This window comes from Boleophthalmus pectinirostris, unplaced genomic scaffold, assembly GCF_026225935.1.
Source record: "Boleophthalmus pectinirostris isolate CB_2022bp ecotype Guang Dong unplaced genomic scaffold, ASM2622593v1 HiC_scaffold_23, whole genome shotgun sequence".
NCBI classification, from domain to species: domain Eukaryota; kingdom Metazoa; phylum Chordata; class Actinopteri; order Gobiiformes; family Gobiidae; genus Boleophthalmus; species Boleophthalmus pectinirostris.
In genome coordinates this window covers 24,753,268-24,774,415 of record NW_026571207.1, presented here as the reverse complement: position 1 = coordinate 24,774,415, position 21,148 = coordinate 24,753,268, and the positions used below count along the sequence as shown (strand labels likewise).

Here is a 21,148-nt window from a genome sequence, read left to right as displayed (position 1 = left end):
CTATTGAACTGCAAGATGTTTTAATTGCCTACCTATTCAGATCATATTAAAATATTAATTACTAAACTCGGGACTGACTCAGGATAGTGTGACGGAGCTCTGTGTGTGTGGGCAGTGGCGGCCAGTCAAAAATCCCGAATAAGCAATGACCCGTGCATAGTCTTGTGTGCCAATATGGATCTTGGCCAATAGTTTTGCACGCTGTTGTGGAATGTGTTTTGTACTTCCCCAAGAAACGCCGCTTCCTCTCTTCCTCCCCTGACCATTGTTCTTGGGCAATCAATGAAATGACATCAGTGCGAGACTGGGGTCGGGAATAAATGGGAGGAGAAATAAAAACAGGCGGAGAAAAAGGCGTCTACAATAATTCTCATCTCAAATCCTTTTCGCATTTCGGATTTGTATCTCATACCTTAAAAGTTATCCGCATCTAAAATTACACAGTTTGAGTTTAGTTGGCTATTTATACTTGACCAAACACCTGTGTGGCAGAGGAATTCGCGTGCGCCGCCTTTACGGTAAAGCCGCTTGTTGAACCCGCCCTCTCTTTGATAGAAAACTCGGTGATGTCGCTTCATCTTTAACAAGCTTGACCCAGAAGCTGCGAAGGAGGGGAAAACAAGAGAGAAAACCCAGCAAACGGAATAGCCTCTCGGGCCTTGTGGGCGATTTGCAGGACATTGTAAGTACACCGATAGCCATAGGATTGTGCCTAAATGAAATGGGTCGTGTTGATACAGAGTGCACTGCAGCGTTGGCAAGGAGTGGTCACATCATCGACAGAGGCTAATGGTTGCTAAAATGCTAACTTTGCTAGCGTGCGCTCACATGCTTTTATTATCAGTAGGGCACACGTTCACAAATTGCAGAAAGATGCAAATGCACACGCTAACGATGTATAAATGTATTTCTCAGACTATCTTTTTAAATAACTTAATTCAGTGGAACTTGAGCCCTTGTTGCTAATCTGTTTGCTATGCTATGCGCTAGGCTCGCTGCTGGCACCGCTCTCATGGGGCTATATGGGTTATTGTGATGCTAACGGAGCAAGACAGCCAAACCAGGTCATATGAGTGCTGCTGAGAAAGCGTTTAAGCTTAATATGATGCCCAACTTTAATTTATGTGGACTTTGGTGCGGTCTTTACGCACAGATGCACAATACACGGGCCACTCTTTGTTCTCCAGACTTTAGTTTGTAATGTTATTCTTAGCCTGGTGGGTAATGTTACCAGCTCTGTGTGTGGTCAATGCCCCAGATTTGTCTGCTAGATGATAAACCAGTCTTTAGTCATGTAACGATTACAACCATCAGCTGGGTCACGATCACATCACGTGACAGCGTTAGGTTCGGTCTTTTTTGGACCTGTCTATAAACTGAACACTTGACAGCATAGTGGTGGTCAGGCTCTACATCTATGCTTTACGCTGTGTGCATTTACTGTGCATTGACCTAGTTGTTCACGGTCCAATTGAAACGCCCTCTCGCCAGATGCATGGCATAGCTTTAGAATTGTAAAGATTACGATGAATGTTTTTGTGAAGTTGTCATTTCCACAGTCCTATAGTTGCCTCCAAGTGTGTGTGTGTATTTTATGCTTTTGGGTGGTGGTCTGTCACACGCAGGACGCTGCCTTTGTCAACTCTTGAACCTGTTAGGTCAGTCCTGTGTGAACTTGTTTTGGTTGCAAATGTATGGGTGGGGATAACAGTCGGTGTGTGCCACTAATCTCTCCTTTAACCTGTAAACAGTGTTTATGAACAGGAGCATAGTGCAGTGTTTACCGGACCAGTGTCAGCCCCCTGAGGCTTTAGGGCAGTCATTTCTGTTTCAGTACAGTTTGATGTATAAAGAAGCATAAACTATGTTCACCTTTGCATTTTGTGAAGACCGCAAAACATTCTCTGAGTTTAGTGTTTTCTTTGAGCTGTGATCTTTAAGTGCTCTCTTGAGTTGTGCAGGTTTAGCTAAATGCCTGGGCGTGCATGTTAATATCCAGCATGTATGTGTGAGGAGGTAAGTGGATTAGTGGGTTAAAGCCTCAATCCCATTACGAGCCACGCTCAGTCCAAACCAGTGCTCTCCTACACATACATGATTCACAAACAGATGTGCATTTTTCTGTGTGTTATTTCAGTGTAGAGTGTGTGTTTTTGAATACAGGTGTAGCTGCATAGTACATGAGCGTCCCTTATAGAGTCGACAAAGCGTGCACTGTTGCTACATGTGAGCAGCACAGATGTCTCTAAGTTAAGTGAGTCACGCTGACGGACGGCCCCAGTATCAGATGTTTCTGTGACTCGTGGTGCGTCAAAGTTGGTCAGATGTTGACCCCAAGACCTCTCAACCATGTTTTTAACTGTAGCTGCAGGGATACATACACAATATTAAATATTACACACAAAAATTGTACTGGTCAGCAATTGGAGGCAGTGCCATTTGAGGGTTTTGCTTTGTTTGCTTAAGTAATATCAGGGCAACCACATCATTATTCAGGAAATCCAAAGAGGATTTCTGTATGAAAACTTCACATCATCATTATACTATTTCAAGACCTCAGACCATACTATCTCTCATTTGTATTTTCTATTAAGAGGTCTCCAGTTGAATTTTTTACTTAATCTGGTTCAAATTAATCTCAAAGGTACAATGGACAATTGTTTGATTTGATGGGATTTAAAATTAGTATTCACTGCATCCCAACTGGCAGACGTCAAAGTTTTAATGTTGAAATAATATATGGTTTATTATGCAAAATGTCTGTTGTAAGCATCCAATTATGTGATGTGAAGGAACTACAGAATAGCAGCAAATTAAATCATGTATATTAAGTTGTGACTGAGTTGTGATTTTGTCAATTCAGTCATGAATCACTCTGAAAATTTGAACCCTTTTCTAAATCGATGGTTTGGTTTGGCTCATACAAAATACAGAAGCAGCTACTTTAGATGGAGAACCATACAAGAAAGAGGAAGTAGTGTGTCTGATCAACATCTGAACATGGGAAATTCTGACCACTGTAAAAGGCAGAGGTCAACCAGGAGCAGGTGGTCAGTTTAAATAGCTCCCCCCTGCTGCTAATGTGGTTTGTTTTGTTTTTTTTCTGGTCCCTGTGTGTGTAGTTCTGTAGGAGAGGATTCTTGGCAAGCGAGGCAATCTTTCATGCATCCTCCTCTCACTCCTCAGATGCACAATCCACAACATCCTGTTTCTCGGGAAGTGGGTTCAGGGGGGAGGCGGGAGTGGCAGGGGGACAGCACCGATTGTTTTCTCCATTGAAACTGAGAGGAGCTTCAAGGCTGAAACTAACAGCTGTGTCACAGGGAGCGCCAAGTGTAAGACATGGGTCATATGATGTGTGTGTACTGTGGCCTCTTGCTACAGCTCCTGCTCTTTAAACATGGATGTACTCATGACTGTGTGTATGACAGAAAAAGTCATCTCAGATGATGCTTTAACAAATATGCATTAGGATTATTTCCAAATAGATAGGCCTGATGCAATAACACATTTTGAAGCAGCATGTATCCTTACAGATAGATATTGAGATAAAAGATAATATTGAAAAAAAATTCATGCCACAGACACAAAGCAGTACAAACCCAGTAAACCCATTTTTAAATGGACTGTATCATTAAAAGGTGTGAGCTGCAACTAATAAATATGAAAATTAACTAATATAAATGATTTATTCTCCCCTCAACAGCTCAAATCTTGTGTTATTGCATAAAAATGGCAAAAACCTCACTTTTGCAAAGAAATTGTACCCATGATAAATATTGACCCCCAAAAACAATGGTCTCAGATTGAACGAAAGATCAACATGCCTGTAAATAGCTATGAGACAATTGTAAAGCAAATTTAAATTCCTCTATTTATCAGTTATTCTCATAAACATGGATTAAGCCATGACCACAATGAGAATTTGTAACCATATTTGCAACCATATTTCTAAACATATACAGATTCTTGTGCATCTTGTATAACAAATCAAGATTTTTTTTTTCTTGTTTTGACTTATCATTTTTATTCCATATTATTGTCTTATTAAAAACAAATTTGACTTTCAAAATGAATTTCCTTAAGATAAACAAGAGAAACTTTTTAATCAGGGCCATTCAACACAAACAGTCCAATTTATTTCTCCAAAGACTAAACTATGCTCCAAACCAGATGCTTACTGACAGAGGATTAGCTGTGTGGACCTCTCTATTGAAAAAGACCCAGGCTGATTACTGGAAATGACTGAGAATTGTATTATTTGTGCAGCCCTACCTTACAATAAAAGATAGAAAAAAACACATAAGCATAATATAAAGTTAAAATGTGAGGTTAAAATTTCATTGATATGTCTTGAGTTGTACAAACGCCACATTGTTCCACTGACCTCTGAGACTGACAGCTGCGGATGCCTCGGTCCAGTGGAGGTTAAGCCACACGCTCACTCCCAAGTCTTCACATGCCAAGACTTATCTGTGCTGTTTATAATCTGTCATGTTCCACACTGATGCATGGGCTCATTATGAAGAGGCAGCGTGGGACAGTCAGCCCTCGACAAGCAGGATAATGAGCGTGATGGCAATGACCGTTACCCCACAGGGTACATTTTGTGTAACTCTGTCTGTTATGGGTGCTTGTTGATAACTGATTTGTTCATGATTTATAGGTGTTAACAAGGACACTACTGTTCTGTACAACCCTTTTGTGATTATAATAGTGAATTATTGCTACTGTATAGGGATGTAACAATAACGGAAATATTGTGATCTTATCTAAAAATAATATCGTGGACCATCACAATATATCGAATTAGAAGTCTCTTTGCTTAAATAAAGAGTTATGGTGCAGCAATAGCTTAAAAAACAGTCAGAGGGAACTACATAGACCATGATCCTTTGCTCCATTTCAGTGCAGACTACAAGAAGAAATAACTGTTCTAAGCACTTTTAAGTCTTAGTTCTTTGCACTAAGTCTTGTCAAGGCATTTTAAGAGGAAAAAGTAGCATATGAATGGGTTTGTTAGCTTCCACAAAATATCACAATAAATATTGTACTGTGAGATGTATATCGTGAAAATATCATACCAAGAGATTTGGATATTGTTACATCCCTAATCATGAGCCTCCCCACCATATCATGAGCTTTCCCATGATATCGCAATAAATATCATACCATGAGGTTCATACCGTGACGATATCGTATAGTGAGACTTGGATATCGTTACACCCCTACTACTGTACTTAGGGATTGACTGATATGTTGTTTTTTTTTTCTTTTCATGTCCGATGCTGATGCCGATTGTTTAGAGCGATTGATGCCCAACAAGCTCTGCCAATATTTTTGGGCCAGTTATATATAGGGCAAATTTTGATAATTTCTACACAAATAATATGATCTGAAATGGCAACAAACTTAACCATGACTTTATTTCATTGCAAACCCAATAGAGAGCGGTGTAGTCACATTTTGCGCAGCTTTTTGCATTTAAGTGTTCAAATGAAAAATAAAAGTGCAAATATCTGCAACTGTATAGACCTTCAACAGTCCTTTTGGCACACTCTATACCACATTATAGAACATAGCTGAAGGATGTGAATACATTTCCCAAAGGGCCAAAAATTCATTACAAGACAGTCACTGGAAAATTTGTCCTGCATTCTGCAATGGCATGTTTATTTGTATTTTGTAGTACTATATGCTTTATAATTACAAAACTAATGGGCCAATATTGCACTACCCCTCTGGCATATTAATTTTAACTTTTGGCTGCGTAATGAATTGAATTTTAATTGTTAGTGTTTCAGTAATTTCTATCGTCTTCTAAGGTCAGTAAAGCATGTGGTTTGGAGCAGAAGTTCAGACTTTGTTAAATGGCAATGAATAAAGTCTGTATTATCCCCCGGTCCTTAACAGTAATGCCATCGTGAATCATAATATAACAAACAAACAATCCAAAAAAACAACATCAGTGGAGCAATACATACTACCACTCCAGCATGTCTTTATTTTCACTGTCACATTTACAGCAATTTAGTGTGAAAGTGCAGAGAGACAGATCTTTCAATGCATATTAGCCTGTGTTCTGTGAGTACTGGTTTACAGTAGAAGAGTGGGTGGCCTGCTGTGCTAACTTGACTGCAGACAATGTCAAGAATTCAGCCTTAAGTTTTATCAGTCATTTAGCGCCCTCCTCTTTATCTCATCCCTACTCCTCCTCAGATTCCTGTTCCTTGAGTGTAGTTTTATATGCGTTTGCCACTTCTAAACCATGCTGCCTGCCTGTCTGTCTGTATTTTCCCCTTGTATCAGCTGTGTTCTGGCCATGACCATATATGGGCATGAGTGGTACAGACAGGATCTCTTCAGTGGAGGCTATTTAACTTTGGTTTCTGACTATAAGCCTCAGTGTGTGTAAAATGACCTCACGTCTCCCTATTAGTCATTGTCATCTCCTATGCAATCTCCTGGTTTGGTTTTCAAAAAAATGTCATGACTTACTCCAACCACTCCTTATTTTCTCATCAGAAAGTCCTCGCACCCTCCCTCTTCTTCCCCACATGAGCTAAACTACAAGATAAGCTACATTTGTGTTAGTCATCAAGCAACTGTGATAATTTGTTTTTTACAGTTAAAAAGGTGTTGCAACAGTCTGTCAGTTTGTCTGTGTCATTTTATGTTTGCCTAATCAAGTTCACTTGAAAATATGACTCAGTTTCACATGCTTTCACAGGTTCACTTCACAAATACTTTTCTAGATATTTTGAGTACGCTATTGTTGATTTGCACTTTTGCCTTAATTTAGACTTTACTAATGATACTGGGATGAAACTATGTGATTTTAGCTGGAACTGGAGGAACACAGGGGGAAATTGGAAGTTGGCCAGCCCCCTCTGAGCCTTGTCTAACCGGTCATACAAGCCTGTTTATTCCTGTTTGAAGTTGGGGGTTACATGGAACTGAAGGCAAAGGGTGAGTCAGCAGATAATGGCATCACTAACAAGTTTAGTTTGGGTAAAACAATGCATTTGTTCAGTTAAGACCAGATAAGGGAGGTTAAACAAGAGTCAGGTCAGGGTCAGAGATTTCAGTTGGTCACTTCTTATGCATGTGCTGCTTAAACAGGATAAAATATTGTTTCACCTCAGTACAAGTATATTATAACAAGGAGCTCTTTTGATCAAAATGAGACCGCTGTGTACTGTTTGCATGTAAATTGAACTTTTTTTTTTTTTTTTTTTTTAAATCATCCTCAAACTAGGAATTAATACTGATGCGCTGTTGGCATGTTAGTTGTTCTTAGCAGTGGTTAGGGCTGGATATCATTAAGAAGTTGCCGATATGATGCATACCTCAATACCTAGGCCACAATACGATACATACCTTGATACGGTGCACTTTCAAATGGATTCAATTCGATATATTTCAAATCGATTAAATACGGTTCAATAAAAAATACAGTCTAAATCATGGCTTCTTATGCAAAGTTCATATGAAATGCACCCATTTTAATCATCAAAACTGAAAATGTCAAATGTGTTGCATAAACGAGTTTCCTTTCGCTACAACAAGCAACAAAACTGTAGCGCTGTAACAAAATAATTTAGTAAAATATACCAAAAAATACTCTTGGCGATATATCGATACAGCAGCCCACGATATCGATGTTATCATCACATTAAACGATATGATATATTGATATTTCAATGTTTTTGCACACCCCTAGCAGTGGTGTGATGGCAAAACTCTGCACTGTTCTTTAAAAATAGTAAGAAAAAAATCATAAGATGCAACCTCTGTTTTTTTTTCTGTAATCATTATAAACAATATTCAGAGGTACTAATTCGTATTTAAGCATCTAAATTGGTTTAACATATCAAGCCTTTTCCTTAGTATCAAAAGCAAGAACATCCAGTTATCTTTGTGACATCTGCGTTTTCTCTCTTATATGCACATGTATTTACTTTAAACACCACAGAAGAAAAAGGTAATTTTTGGACTATGGTGTTAACTATTCTGTACTATTCCTGTGAATGAATGGGGAACCTGTAATTTTAGTCCAGTGCAGGTTGGTGTAGGCTGCTATGGTCTGCACCTGTTCAAGCTCTACAGTTAAATAAGGCCATCTTTGTTTGTATAGTCGAGTACAGGGTGCACAGAGAAACATACCACCTCACTGTCCTCCTGTCTCTGAATCTGACCCACTCATTTTAAATATTTAGCTGGGTGATGCTTTTTTTTTGGTCATAAAAACTTATTCTCACATCTGTGCAGAGTGAGCTTCCTTAAAATCGTCTATATAAATGTGCGATTTTCAGATTTTAGAGGAAGTCTCTTTGGTATTGTAAGTAGTTGTTTTGCATGTACACGCTATTGTGGCCAAAAATTGTTAAAGTAATTAACCACAACAATTAGCAAAACAGTAACAAGCTTTATTCCAATTGATAATCATGTTACCTAGTGTTTGTATATGTTGAGATTTTTTTCTATAATAAACCTAGTGGCAGTATAAACAGACTAAACCTAGTAAAATCCTAAATAAAGCACATATGGGTACTAAAACTTGTTTGTGTTTTTAGAATGATTGATGGTAATAAAACTGAAATATTCCATCTTTTGAATTGTGAAGTCTTCAAAATGTCACCTATAACAGGAAGCTGAAATAGTAGCAGTCCCCATAGTGTCTGCATTATTTGCTAGCTCTGCTCAACATGATGTAAAATAAATAAAGGGTGTGGCCAGGTAGAGCTTGCCTCTGTGAGGCTTTTTGTCTTGGGCTGTTATTTTCTTTACAGAACAAACACGTGGCCTCATTGACATACTTGTACGGTATTCTCACTATGTTGCTGCTTTTCAAACAGAAGTGCCTGGACTAAAATGATCACCCTTCTTCTCTCTTTTTCTCCTTCTCTCCCGCCTTCCCTGCCTTTCCACTCTCTCTCTCAGTTGTTCCCTGTTGATCCACCTATTTCTGGGCTCCGTGCTCCTGTCCCCCTTTTCCCATGAGCAGCTAAAGCTCTGGGTTCTTGGTGCCTGAACTCCACCTGTTCTACTAAGCCACGCCCACTGGTGAAGGTGTGTATTCAGAATTTGTACTTTTGATTTTTGTTTTGGTGAATGCTGCATGCAAGTTTTGGGTATTGGTTTAAATATCCCCTCTACAAAAAGTTTTACACTTTACAGACAACACACTTACAGTCACCGTGCATGCAGCTGTGGCTGAAAATACACTTACAATAAGCACATTATAAACACTACACTTCCCTTTTCAATTCTAATGGAGTTGAAATGGTGGCTACAATATGATTATCCAAAATAGTGTTATAATGTTAAAACTTAAACAATAAATGTAGTAGAGAAACAGCACACTAAATGGACCCTGAAAAGTCCATAATTGATATTGTATTTTTACATTGAGTTCAGAGTAAAGAAACCTGCCAATTTTAAATGGTATGTGTAGATGTATAGTGTTGCAATTGCAGTAGTCCTAGTGATGAGTATTTTAAAGCCTTAGTTCCCACGGTCCCCTGCAGCTTCAGCCAATCCCACAAAAGGTTTATCTGCCACATTTTGCTGTGGCTGTTTTTGGGAAAGGTGTGCCTTTGTTTTGGTCCGCTCCCTGTCAGAGTTGCTGCCTGTGTGTACTTGTGTGTAACAGTGTGTGTCTATGGGCCGTGTGCAGTGTGTATGGAGCAGTGTGAGAGCGCGGCCGCTCTGCTGGAGTCAGTCAGGGAGCAGGAGGTGCAGTTTGAGCAGCTGAGCCGGGCCCTGGAGGAGGAGAGGAGGAGAGTGGGGCTCCCCGCCACCAGCCCCTCCGCCATGGGCCTCCCTCTGCCCCACAAGCAGGTAACCACTAGCCCACCCAATATCAACCGTCCCAGAAGCAGAGGTGGGATAGCGAAGAATTTTACTACTAGACATGGATATTGTTATTACTTGAAGAGAGTAAAAAGTAATCAAGCTTCTTCTAAAATATTATGCAAAAAAATTAACAAAAGTGTCAAGAGTTGTCCTCTATTGATGATACTTTATACTATAACAACTAATAATATGAAAAACAACTTTTCAGTTCCACTAAAGAAAAACATTCAAATTGAGTGTGCACCCTGTAATTTCTAAAACACTGCACAACCCTATGGGAAGTTAATGTCAGTACCTAAGTTGGTCTATACCAACTAGACTAATTAGACCCACCTCTGCCTGGAAGCCATTGAGGACTTCTCCAGTCCTTTCCCATACCAGTGTCATTCAAAATCATGTGCCATTTTCTCAGTGATTTCTGACCAATCCTCTGTGGTCACTGCAATGTTACATTTGTGTGTCAGTGTTAAACGTGTGAAGCCCCCATCTGCAAAACCCATCAGTTACAGCCTCACATACCTCCAGTGCCTTTGACATGCCAGAGATGGTCATCAGCAACTCTGAGCTTTTCCCAGCATGCCTTGCTTTGTCACACGCCAGATATGCTCACCTTTCCTCTTCGCTTTTGTGGAATTCTTGTCATGTCCCTTCGTGTTTGAGCATGTTGTGGCTGTACGTTGTCACTTTCATGCATGTGCTGATTAACAAGTGACAGCATTGTGTTGTGTATCTGTTCATTTTGCATAATCCAGTTCTGTATTTTTGTGTCCTATATTTTGAAAAACATAAATTGTTTTGTATTTTAAATAAAATAACTGCTTTTTTTCCCCTCACAGTTGATTTTAGATTAGCTTTAGTCTTTACAAACGGATCACTTAATAAGCACAGACATTGGCAGTTAATAGATTTTAAGACATTGAGAGTACACACTATTGAGAAACAAATCTTAATATTTTAATCATTTGAAAGACCTGTTAATATTTATTTTGGCCGATCTGTCTGATTACACTGTCTGCACCAGCTGTTAATTAATACAGTAAATGACTAACATAAGCCTGTTAAGCTCATCATAAATAATCACAGAGGAAGTCTGACCTTTCAGTTTTAATTATTTCTTTTTAATAGCAGTGCTGCCCCCATGTGGACACCATCAAACAGTGGTGTTATGTAATTAGTTGTATGTCAAGAGGGGCTGAGAAAAGATAGTACAATAGTGTGATTAAACTGAAGGGCACAACTTAAGCTACAACCAGGCATTGTTTGAGTAAGTGATGAGCATAAAGATGAATGGCTGCATTCCAAGTCCTCCTACACGTCTGTTGGTGACTCATATCTTACTTTTAAAGGGGGAGCTATGTCAAGCAGTGTGTATTCATTTTGCTTCCTCAAACTTGATTTTAAAAGTTTAACACAAAAACAAGATAAAAACTTTATTTTTAGACTTTAGTGATGCATAAGGGAAATTTCAATTACAATAGCTTACATTGAAAAATGTGCCTGTAAAAACAGATAGTTTTGTTGGTTATTTACAAATACGAATTAAGTAACAGGGAAACATCTATGAGCTCTCCATGTGTGTTTATCTACAAAATCTAGTAGATAGGGCTGTGCAATTTAATGAAATATGAATTAAGTTAAAGATTCAGTCATTTATAATAAATTGAGAGGTTTACAGACAATTCTATGTCAGTAAATAATTTATTATACTTTATTATATAATTATGTATTCTATAATTGTTTATGTTCAGGAAATTGTATGTTTTATTAAAAACAAGTAAAAATAAATTTTAATTGCTCAATATGAGGCCAAAAAAAAAAACATAAGGTAAATGCAGAAATAAATTGTACATTTTCTCTTTCCAGAACGGGCGCTTATGTGATGCAGACATTGAACGCCTGAAACTGACTGACCCATACATAAACGGCACGCAGGTACATTATCTCAGTGCATCCTGTGCTCTGACCCCCCTGTACAAAGGGTTTAAATGGGTCTTGTGTTTGTCTGCAATACAGTACAGGATGGTGGACCCCGCACACAACTCTGTAGATGACGGCTACACACCAGAAGACGATTCCCACGAGGCCCATTCAGTGTTTTCAGATGAAGGAACTGCCCGGAGACAAGATAATGGGGTACGCAGGCCATAACAACTCTAAACCTGTTACAATCAAAAAGAAACTTAGTCTTAGTCCTTTTGAATGTGCAGTAAAGGGCGTGCATTTGGGCTTGGAATAAAAATGGATATAGTTCTACTTGCCAAATTAAAATGATATTTGCTAGTGTTTCTCAAACTCTGATGCTACATGATCTGCATTTCAAATTTTTGCTCTATTTTAAGACAAATCTATGGACATGTATGTAATGCTTTTGGTTAAACACTACTTTATCCATGGTTTAGTCAAAATTTAGACCTGATTTAGCAATCATTTTGCCTGGAATACTTTGGGATTAGATCTGGTGGTACTCAGAAAGCCAGATATAGTTCTCAAACATTTCACATCAAGTACCATCAAAGATAATTGCTATATGCCATTGTTGACTATTCTAGATGAAGAAACCCATCTCGCGCACAGTCATGCCCTCAGACTCCATGTCCATTGATGGTGGCCTCCCTGTGCCGGGGATGGGAGTGTACAGTGCCACGTTGGACCGGCCCTACAGACAGGCAGGGGTCCCAGATTATCCTACTGCTACAGTCCCCAGGAATTACCACTATGGCCCTGTGGGGGGATATGACGAATACAGAGCCCCTCCCTCGGAAGCTTACACCAGTCTAAGCAGAGGGTCACACATGGAAGAACGTTACAGGTACAGAACACTCTGAAGGGTTTTCTGACGTTTGGTTGTGCAGAAGTATACATAAATGGTATTATCCACAGGCCTGTTGATGGCTACAGAACTTTGGATTCTGGTTATCGCGCCCCGAGCCGGCAGCAGATGGACCCTTACGCTGCTCAGCCCCAAGTGGGCCGAGGGATAAGGGGCATGGGCTCTGCTATGGACATGAGGTATGGTCATGGACATTATGGGCTGGAGGACGACCAGCGCAGTGTTGGATATGATGACTATGGAATGGGACCCCCACCCATGCACCCTGGGGGTTATGGAACCATGCCCCGCCTCGGGCCTGGCCCAGGAGGCATGGACCGCAGAAGGTTAAGGTAAATCACTGTTGTCAGACAGTGGTTAGCAGGTTTGTAGACCTCAAACCTAAACTCTTGTCTGTCCACAGGAGTTGTGAAGACACTTTGGACAGTGATATTGGAGTGGACCCTTATGCTTGGGGGGTCCCTATGACTTTGGACAGGGGGAGCATGGCCTCTCTGGACAGCACACTACGAAAGGCCCCTCAGGGCTCCTGGAGACAGCCGGAGCTGCCTGAGGTCATCGCTATGTTGAGCTATCGCCTCGACCCCGTCAAGACCAACGCTGCTGCCTTTCTACAGCATCTCACTTTTAAAAATGACAAGGTAAAGCACTGCACTGTAGAGAATCTCTGCTGTTCAAAAACAGGATGTACTAGGTGGAAGTTCTCTAATGTTGATTATGTTTTGAAGGTCAAGTCAGAAGTGCGGAGATTAAAGGGTATTCCAGCTCTGGTGTCTTTGTTGGACCACCCCAACAAGGAGGTGCACCACTCTGCCTGTGGGGCACTGAAGAATATTTCCTATGGGCGGGACCCAGACAACAAAATCGCAATCAAAAATTGTGATGGCGTACCAGCGTTGACCAGATTACTTAGAAAAACACATGACCAGGACCTTACAGACACAATCACAGGTATTGCAACACACAGTACTGCATGACCCGTAAGGTTCATGTTTTAAGTTTCCAAGTGTCTAATTGAATTGATTTATTTTGGGGTTCAGGCACTTTGTGGAACCTCTCATCGCACGACGCTGTAAAGATGGAGATAGTGGACCACGCCCTTCATGCACTAGCTGATGAGGTAATAGTGCCACATTCAGGCTGGGAGCGCGGAGGTAATGTGCCAGAGGAGAGCTGCAAACCGCGGCACCTGGAATGGGAGACGGCTTTGACGAACACAGCTGGTTGCCTTAGGTACATGAGCTTTTAAAATACACTTTAGTCTTTGTTAAAGGTCCTATACTACATAAAATTCACTCTTGTGGGCTTTAAGCCATGTTTGAATGCTGTTGTCTCATGAAAAACATACCTGGAGTTGTCTCATGAATGTGTATGGAGTTTAAAACAGTGGAACACTTCCTATTTACCACATGACATCACACAGTGGAACAGTGTTTCAGTTTGAGAGAATAACTCAGCCTAAATATGCAGGGTTTGTGCATTAAACATGTGAAATGAAACAAAACACAACTCCTTGTGATGCGGAAACAACATTATAACATAGATCATAAAATAGCGCAATCTAAGTCCTTTTAAATGTAGTCTTGTTGAACATTGTACTTCTTTTTAACAGGAATGTGAGCTCAGAACGAAGCGAGGCACGGCGAAAGCTGAGGGAGTGCTCTGGTTTGGTGGATTCCCTCATGTACATTGTTCAGTCACAGATCAACCGCAAAGATGTAGACAATAAGGTGACTGGATTTATTCAGATTAGTCATGCTTAAATGTAGTGGTGGTGAGATGGCACATGGAATGGGTTTTAGACAACATTTTGAGGATTTTATCCATACACTAATTAATTTTGTTTTATTTCTATGATAACGGTGCTAATTTTAAATCATTCTGACACCCATGGATATAATTTTTTAAAACACTACCTTACACAAATGGGCCATTAATTTCAATTTTAATAGTCCATTTGGTGCTACAAGATTTTGCAGATATAACAGTGCTGGTTTCAGTGAATTTAAAGGTGCACTGTGCAACTCTTCTGGTGGAGGTTTCCATACCTGCCTTGTTTCCATGAAGAGGTTAGTGCTATGCCTGGAATGTTTCATGGTATGACATTAAACATATCCATCTAGCATTTATTGAGAGCAGTGTTTCCATTGCTCTCAAATTTTATCATTCCTTCTATGAATAGGGCCAACTCTCCACAGATCTGAATTGTAATGTAGCATAGTACTGTAATCTGCTTGTTTACTGTATACTGTGGAACACTGTTGACAAAGCAATACTATTTGCATGGAGATAAGCAGGTGGGAGACCCTCCATAAGAAATATTGTGTATTGAACCTTTTAAAGTAGCATAAAATAAAAATAATTATTTCATGATCAGAAGGGCCATAACTTTTTAATTATATTGTATTCTTGGTCACATTGTTAATAATTATGGTTTTTTCTTCCATTGCTTAATTTCTAGTTGGTGGAGAACTGTGTCTGCCTCCTGAGGAATCTGTCCTATCAGGTCCATAGGGAGATCCCTGGATGTGAGCGTTACATTGACAACACACCACTGAGCCAAGGGGGCGCTCATGGAGCAAACAAAGGGGGCTGTTTTGGCTCTCGAAAAGGCAAAGGTTAGTGTTGTGCAGCTTTAGCAGGTCATGAGCACTCAAAATCAAAGACATTGGCTGTTTATGACAGTTCATTGCTGTTGGGTTTGAGCTTGGTGGTGGCAAAAAGCGCCTGTTGCTGGTTTTCACAATATTCCACCTTTTTTCTTCATCCTTTTTCCTTTCTCCAATACTCCTCCCACCCTCCTTCTTCTTACCTTCTCTCTTTGTTTGGTTTAGACGAGTGGTTTTCAAAAGGTAAGAAGTCTCATCTTGGTGTTACTGCGGATTGAAAACTGACCACCCCATCACCATCACGCATTTGACTAACAATTTTTTATTCAGTCGGCACATTAAAGTCACCATAAACCATATTTGAATGTATTTTTACTGAGTGTGCATGTTAAGAACTCACACATGGCATTGCATGGTCACACATCAGCTTGTCCAATGGCGGCATGTCAGTTACATACAAAAATACAGGGTACATAGATATTTTGTTTCTTGAGCTTTATCTTTGTTTTGTTTTTCATTCCTGCAGGAAAGAAAGATGGAGTCGATGGAAGTGCGGACCAAGTTGACATTCCAAAGAGGACAACGCCTGCCAAAGGTATGTCCCTGAAAAACACTGAAGAGATTATTTAAAATTATAACTTTAATTAAACCTTTGTGTTGTCTGTTTTTGTTGAAATTATTTGAATCTTATTTCAGGATATGAGCTTTTGTATCAGCCAGAGGTGGTGCGAGTTTACACTTCACTTCTCAGAGAAAGCAAAAACCCTTCAGTGCTGGAGGCTGCAGCTGGTGCCATTCAAAACCTGTGTGCTGGACGATGGACGGTATGTATTATTAATTAGTTCAGTGCAGTAGTTTTGAAAGTGTGGCATCTGGTTATGTACTACTTATTATAAAATGTGTACTTAATTAAAATGGTGCTCAGTTGAGAATCACTGCCATATTGATTCAGTATTTAATGTATATTCACAATTTCACTATTATAACCATCATTTCCATCTTTTCTTCAGTATGGGAGATATATTAGGGCTACAGTGCGTCTTGAGAAGGGTCTTCCAATGATGGCAGAGTTATTGGCCCATGGCAATGACCGCGTAGTTCGAGCCATGTCTGGCGCTTTGAGAAACCTTGCTATCGACAGCCGGAATTGCGAACTTCTAGGTGAAATAACCCTTTTTCATTCAAGCATTTTTTTTAGGCTTTTGGAAACATAACTTGTTTACTTGACTATGGAAATGCGCGGCTTTATTACAACTTGTTTTGTTAACAGGTTTACATGCAGTGCCTCATCTTGTGGCTAATCTCCCTGGAGGCCAAAGCCAGTCGGGGCGTGTTCTTTCGGAGGAGACTGTGGTGTCTGTACTGAGCACTCTGGCTGAGGTCCTTGGGAACAGGCTAGAAGCAGCCAAAACCCTCCGAGCAGCCCAGGGCATTGATAGGCTTGTGCTCATCAACAAAGACGGGTATACGACTTGTTTAAATAATTCATGGTGTTGCACAATATTAGAAGAGTAGAAACTGTAGACACCCTGAACATCTAAACTTTGATTAATGATGGATCTCTGGACTCCTGTTAGGCTCCTGAGCACAGCAGCATGTTAGCTAGCTCACTGTGTCTCAAAACTAACAGCCACTTTTAATAAAATGATAAAAAACATGAAATAAACAACTTATTAAAATTAAAATTACCTAAAGTAAATATTACTCACTTATTCTGACATGCAGATTACTTCAGTTCAGCTTATTTCTTTTAATAAAATGTATGCCTCAAAATTAGCATTAGACACAAACATCTGTCTAAACACGGTCTCCTCCACTGAATTATTCATTTTTTTTATTTGGTCTTTAACATGGTGTCAGTGACATCCACTTCCTGTTCACTGCCTTATCTTTATGTATTTATTCATTTTAGCACAACTTAGATAAGAGATAAAATTGTACAGGAAGTAAGGACACTAACAGTGAGGTTGTTGGGCGCCTATTGGGTCAAAAACTAAATCTACTGCTGACTGAACCACAACCAAACATTGTCATTGCCAGTGTAAAGATGATTCTTAAACACAACATTATTGTGATTGCCAGAGTTGTAGTAGTATGTTTTGTTTTTTTTTTCATTTTGGACATTTTTATTGTATTGAAAATGTAGAAAAACGTTTGTTCTTACTGTGAGTGGAATTGCATCTCCATTGTTGGAAATGTTCTTTTGGCAATAATATTCCACAGTATGGCATAAAACTCATCTCTTTTAAATGGAGAATGTTTCGGAGTAGTTTTAACTTTCTATTTCCGTGACTTCAACTGTATAATCCAATAAAGCCCTTGGGTCAAAAAATTTAAAAAGTTATAATAAAAAATGTAAATGGACTGTACAGTAATGCTTGTGTTGTTCGTCTGCTACAGAAAGCGTTCAGACCGTGAGGCACGAGGAGCTGGGCAGGTGCTGCAGCTCATCTGGGCCCATAAGGAGCTGCGGCGGCCTCTGGAGAAAGACGGGTGGAAGAAAAATGACTTCATGGTGAATCTGAATCCTGTCGTTAACGGCCCCAGCACCCATGCCAATGGCACCTATGAGGACAGCACCACGCCACTGCTCGACAGAGGTCAGGAGGCAGCGTGACTTTGATAAGATGTACTTTGCTGTGTGATGATCTAGTTTAATTTGATTTGAATACTTTGTCAAACTATTTTGTGCTATTGAATCAATTCATGTGACAGTTGTATCTTTCCGTAGGTGAGAAGAGGGATATGATTCCTCTGAACGATCTTGGCCCTGGTTTGTATTTGTTTATTGGGAAAAACGATAGTGATAAGTATTTTAAATATGGTTGTATTAATGTACCTCTGTTCTGTTTCAGAAGGCTACTCTACACTGGACCAGAGGAAACGCACTCTAGATGACACTGCTGTCACTTTACCAGTATGTATGGCTTGTGTGCTTTCATTCACAATCTGCACTGCCCTCTGCAATCTGCTAACCCCTAATCACCCATTAACAGCTTCTCCGTTTTGACTTGAACACACAATTTCTCGTTCTCACGCCTCTGTCTCTCTCTGGTTTTCTCTCAGCGAGGGGTGTATGGGGCCAGAAAGGGCTCCCTGCCCCTGTTGGACTCCTACGATGGTTAGCCCTCCCCTCCCTCCTAACCCCTCTGCATGTAACAGCATGGTATGTCCAACTCACCTCTCGTCCTGCATGGACTTCAGGGTTTTCAAGCCTGGTCAGCCAATCCTACTCACACTCTTATCTCAGGGCAGTGTTTGATCACATTTTTTAGATTCTAGTCACTCTTCACTTCTAAGCAAATTAGTCATCAGAGTCACCTGCTGAGCAACTGAATCTGATTTGAGTCATCTTCAGCTCCAGTTAGGGGTTTTGTTCACCACTGGGTTAAGGGTTACAAGATATTAGGAGTGCCACTTGGTAGAAAAGGCTTCAAAGGCGGTCTCCTCAGGGCAGTGTTTTGTAGTCTGAGTGCCAAACCTTCTCTTCTCTGTGCTCCTTCACTGGTGGTTTTTGTGAGATTTACAGTGGCTTCCGGATGGTAACCGAAATGTCTTTAAAAACAATGTCCAGATGAATAAATTTTGAAAGTTTCTACTATTTAATTATTAAAGAAATTTGGTCAAATTACGGAAAAAAAATAGACACTGACACACTCTCCAAGTGTCTAATTTATTTTAGAGGTTGCAGCCTGATGATTTGGGGTTTTCCAGAGTTACTTGAGTCACTTTGAAAAACATACTTCTCTAGCAGATTGTAGCTTTGTGAGTCACCACTATTCAGAACCCTGTGTGTGGTGGTACATTAAAATCAAACCTGACGAATCATTTGCATTCATTTAGTTCAGGTTTGGAGCTTAGTCTCATTGTCTCATTCCCTATTGTGTTCTACTGTACATCATCCAGCTTTCATTATTTTCATTATTTAATCACAAAGAAAAAATGTAGGATGGCTGGTTAGGCTAAAGGTTTTCTGTTGTTTCTTAAACTTTAAATCCCCTGTGAAACCTTTTCTGCATTATATTTTTAATATATTGTACAGACATATTGTATTATACGTGCCCGACTGTGATACTGCTATAGTTTTCATTTTTGTATTGTCTGAATGTAGTGAATAACCCCAAACGTAAGTGGTATAAGGTTTTTTTTGTGTGTGTGTGTGTGTGCGCCCCCTTGTGACGTTATAGAGTATTTTGTATGAGCAGAAAATCATCTAAAATTAAGTAGCAATTGTTCAAATCTTTATAGAAACATGGCTTCAGTGTAATCTTAGTCATGTCTGTAGTGTTGGTTGTGATCTAGTTTACACTATACAATACTTATACCACTAAATGAGTCCTTGTGCTTCTTTGTGAATGACCTCCTTGTTCCACTGTAAAACACTCCTACGATGATGTGCTTTTATTCACACTTTGTTTTTTTGTTCCTACAGAAAAACTAATAGTGTGCATCACCCAGACGGGGCCATCCCTGCCCTATCACTGCTACTGAAGAAGATTCCGATGCACAGGCCCCCTTCACCATGGGATTAAACCACCAGGGGGCAACATCCAAAGAGACTGCTTGCAGGCAAAACATGACATGCAGCACATAGTGACACATAGACACCAACTTTTCTACAAGTCTATTGTAGCAAACAGAATATATACAATTTTTAAATTATTATTCTTATGTATTGGCAATCGCCTTTGTTGACAATCATTTAATTTTGGTGTTGTCATTCTTGTTCTTTTTCTCTTGCTATTGTCAACAATTTAGTAAAACTTTGTCATGGTAAAGTTGTTGCTGCCAACACTGCATCCTATTGATAAATTGTTCTTCTATGTAGGTTATATTCTGTATATAGAAAGAAAATGGATGACTGCTTAAGGTTTGACGACTTAATTTAAATTGCCCCTTTGATGGGAGTGTTAGGAGTTTTGGACTGGCTGATATTTTAGCAGGATGTGAGTGACCTGTAGATTAAGAATGTTGTTTAATATAGGCTTTATTTTCCTGTGTAGACTTATTTTCCCCTGCTCGGGTCAGAGACAGGTGTGAAGAAGCCAGGCGTGTGTATATTTGTCATACGATAAACCTGTGATAGTGTGTATGTGTGTCAAATGAATAAGGACCTTAAGCATTATGTTGTTATTATGTGTGCACAGAGCAGACCTGCTTATAGTGCATTATGTCTGTTGAATGCACGCTTTTGTGACAACTTTGTGTCCAATGTTTTGTACAAATCGCCTCTTTTTTTGTTTGTTTGAGACCTTGCTTTTTACCTTTCTCCCACTGAAAAATTATTGTCTGACCTCCAAAGGTTGCCAGAAAAGGCGTAAAAGAAAATAAAAAACACTACTAAAGCAATTGCTACAAGCTAATGTTATATTCATTCAAACATTTAAATGGGGGCTAAGTGTAATATCACAGATCTGCTGCTTTTGGCAAAGTTGCACATAACATGCACATGAATTTTTGATATCCTCAAAGGAAACTCAATAATGTTTTAATTGGGATACTGATAAAATAAGCACATGTTGAACCTAATGTTTTTACAGCTTTGTTTTTCTACTGTTTGCGTATTTTAATGGTTTTAGTTTGCAAAATATTCAGTTTTTTAGCCCTGGTTTTATCATTTACATTTAAGGCAAAAGAGACCAATCATCTTTGTGTTTTTGTTTTTTATAACTCCACACACATTATAGTATATTTGTAACGTTGCCTATCCATGTAAAATTATGATGTACCATTCGTACCTGCCTTGGCTCTTGAAGTTGCTTTTTCAGTATAAAATGTAACTGGTTATACTGTTTTTATAAATAAAGATCTTTTCTTAGATGAAGGTGTGCAGCAGTCATATGTAATGTAT

General features: G+C 39.5%; 1 protein-coding gene across 7 annotated transcripts; it reads left to right on the top strand.

The window, feature by feature from the left end:
- Window positions 1-347: 347 nt before the first annotated feature.
- On the top strand, window positions 348-21,117 carry LOC110162431 (catenin delta-1-like). Of its 7 annotated transcripts, none has more exons than XM_020927327.2 (22): window positions 348-682; window positions 8,944-9,072; window positions 9,656-9,843; window positions 11,722-11,790; window positions 11,872-11,991; window positions 12,408-12,667; window positions 12,739-13,020; window positions 13,092-13,329; window positions 13,417-13,639; window positions 13,729-13,921; window positions 14,301-14,418; window positions 15,150-15,306; window positions 15,523-15,540; window positions 15,824-15,892; window positions 15,994-16,121; window positions 16,308-16,458; window positions 16,568-16,760; window positions 17,698-17,897; window positions 18,029-18,070; window positions 18,153-18,214; window positions 18,364-18,463; window positions 19,730-21,117. In XM_020927327.2, exons 3-21 carry the CDS (start codon window positions 9,685-9,687, stop codon window positions 18,421-18,423), a joined length of 2,742 nt encoding a protein of 913 aa, XP_020782986.1. In that variant the 5' UTR covers window positions 348-682; window positions 8,944-9,072; window positions 9,656-9,684; the 3' UTR covers window positions 18,424-18,463; window positions 19,730-21,117. The 7 variants fall into 7 exon arrangements, with proteins under 7 accessions (XP_020782986.1, XP_020782985.1, XP_020782988.1 ...); XM_020927326.2 differs by having other exon boundaries at window positions 349-682; window positions 9,680-9,843; XM_055159125.1 differs by lacking the exon at window positions 348-682 and adding an exon at window positions 6,717-6,969 and having other exon boundaries at window positions 9,680-9,843.
- Window positions 21,118-21,148: the final 31 nt, after the last annotated feature.

Bases quoted from the DNA above. Each gene is read 5' to 3' on its own strand.
- LOC110162431 (XM_020927327.2), top strand. From the start codon at position 9,685: ATGGAGCAGTGTGAGAGCGCGGCCGCTCTGCTGGAGTCAGTCAGGGAG. The intron at 16,122-16,307 runs GTATGTATTATT...TCTTTTCTTCAG, and splicing joins TGTGTGCTGGACGATGGACG to TATGGGAGATATATTAGGGC. The intron at 18,071-18,152 runs GTTTGTATTTGT...GTTCTGTTTCAG, and splicing joins TCTGAACGATCTTGGCCCTG to AAGGCTACTCTACACTGGAC.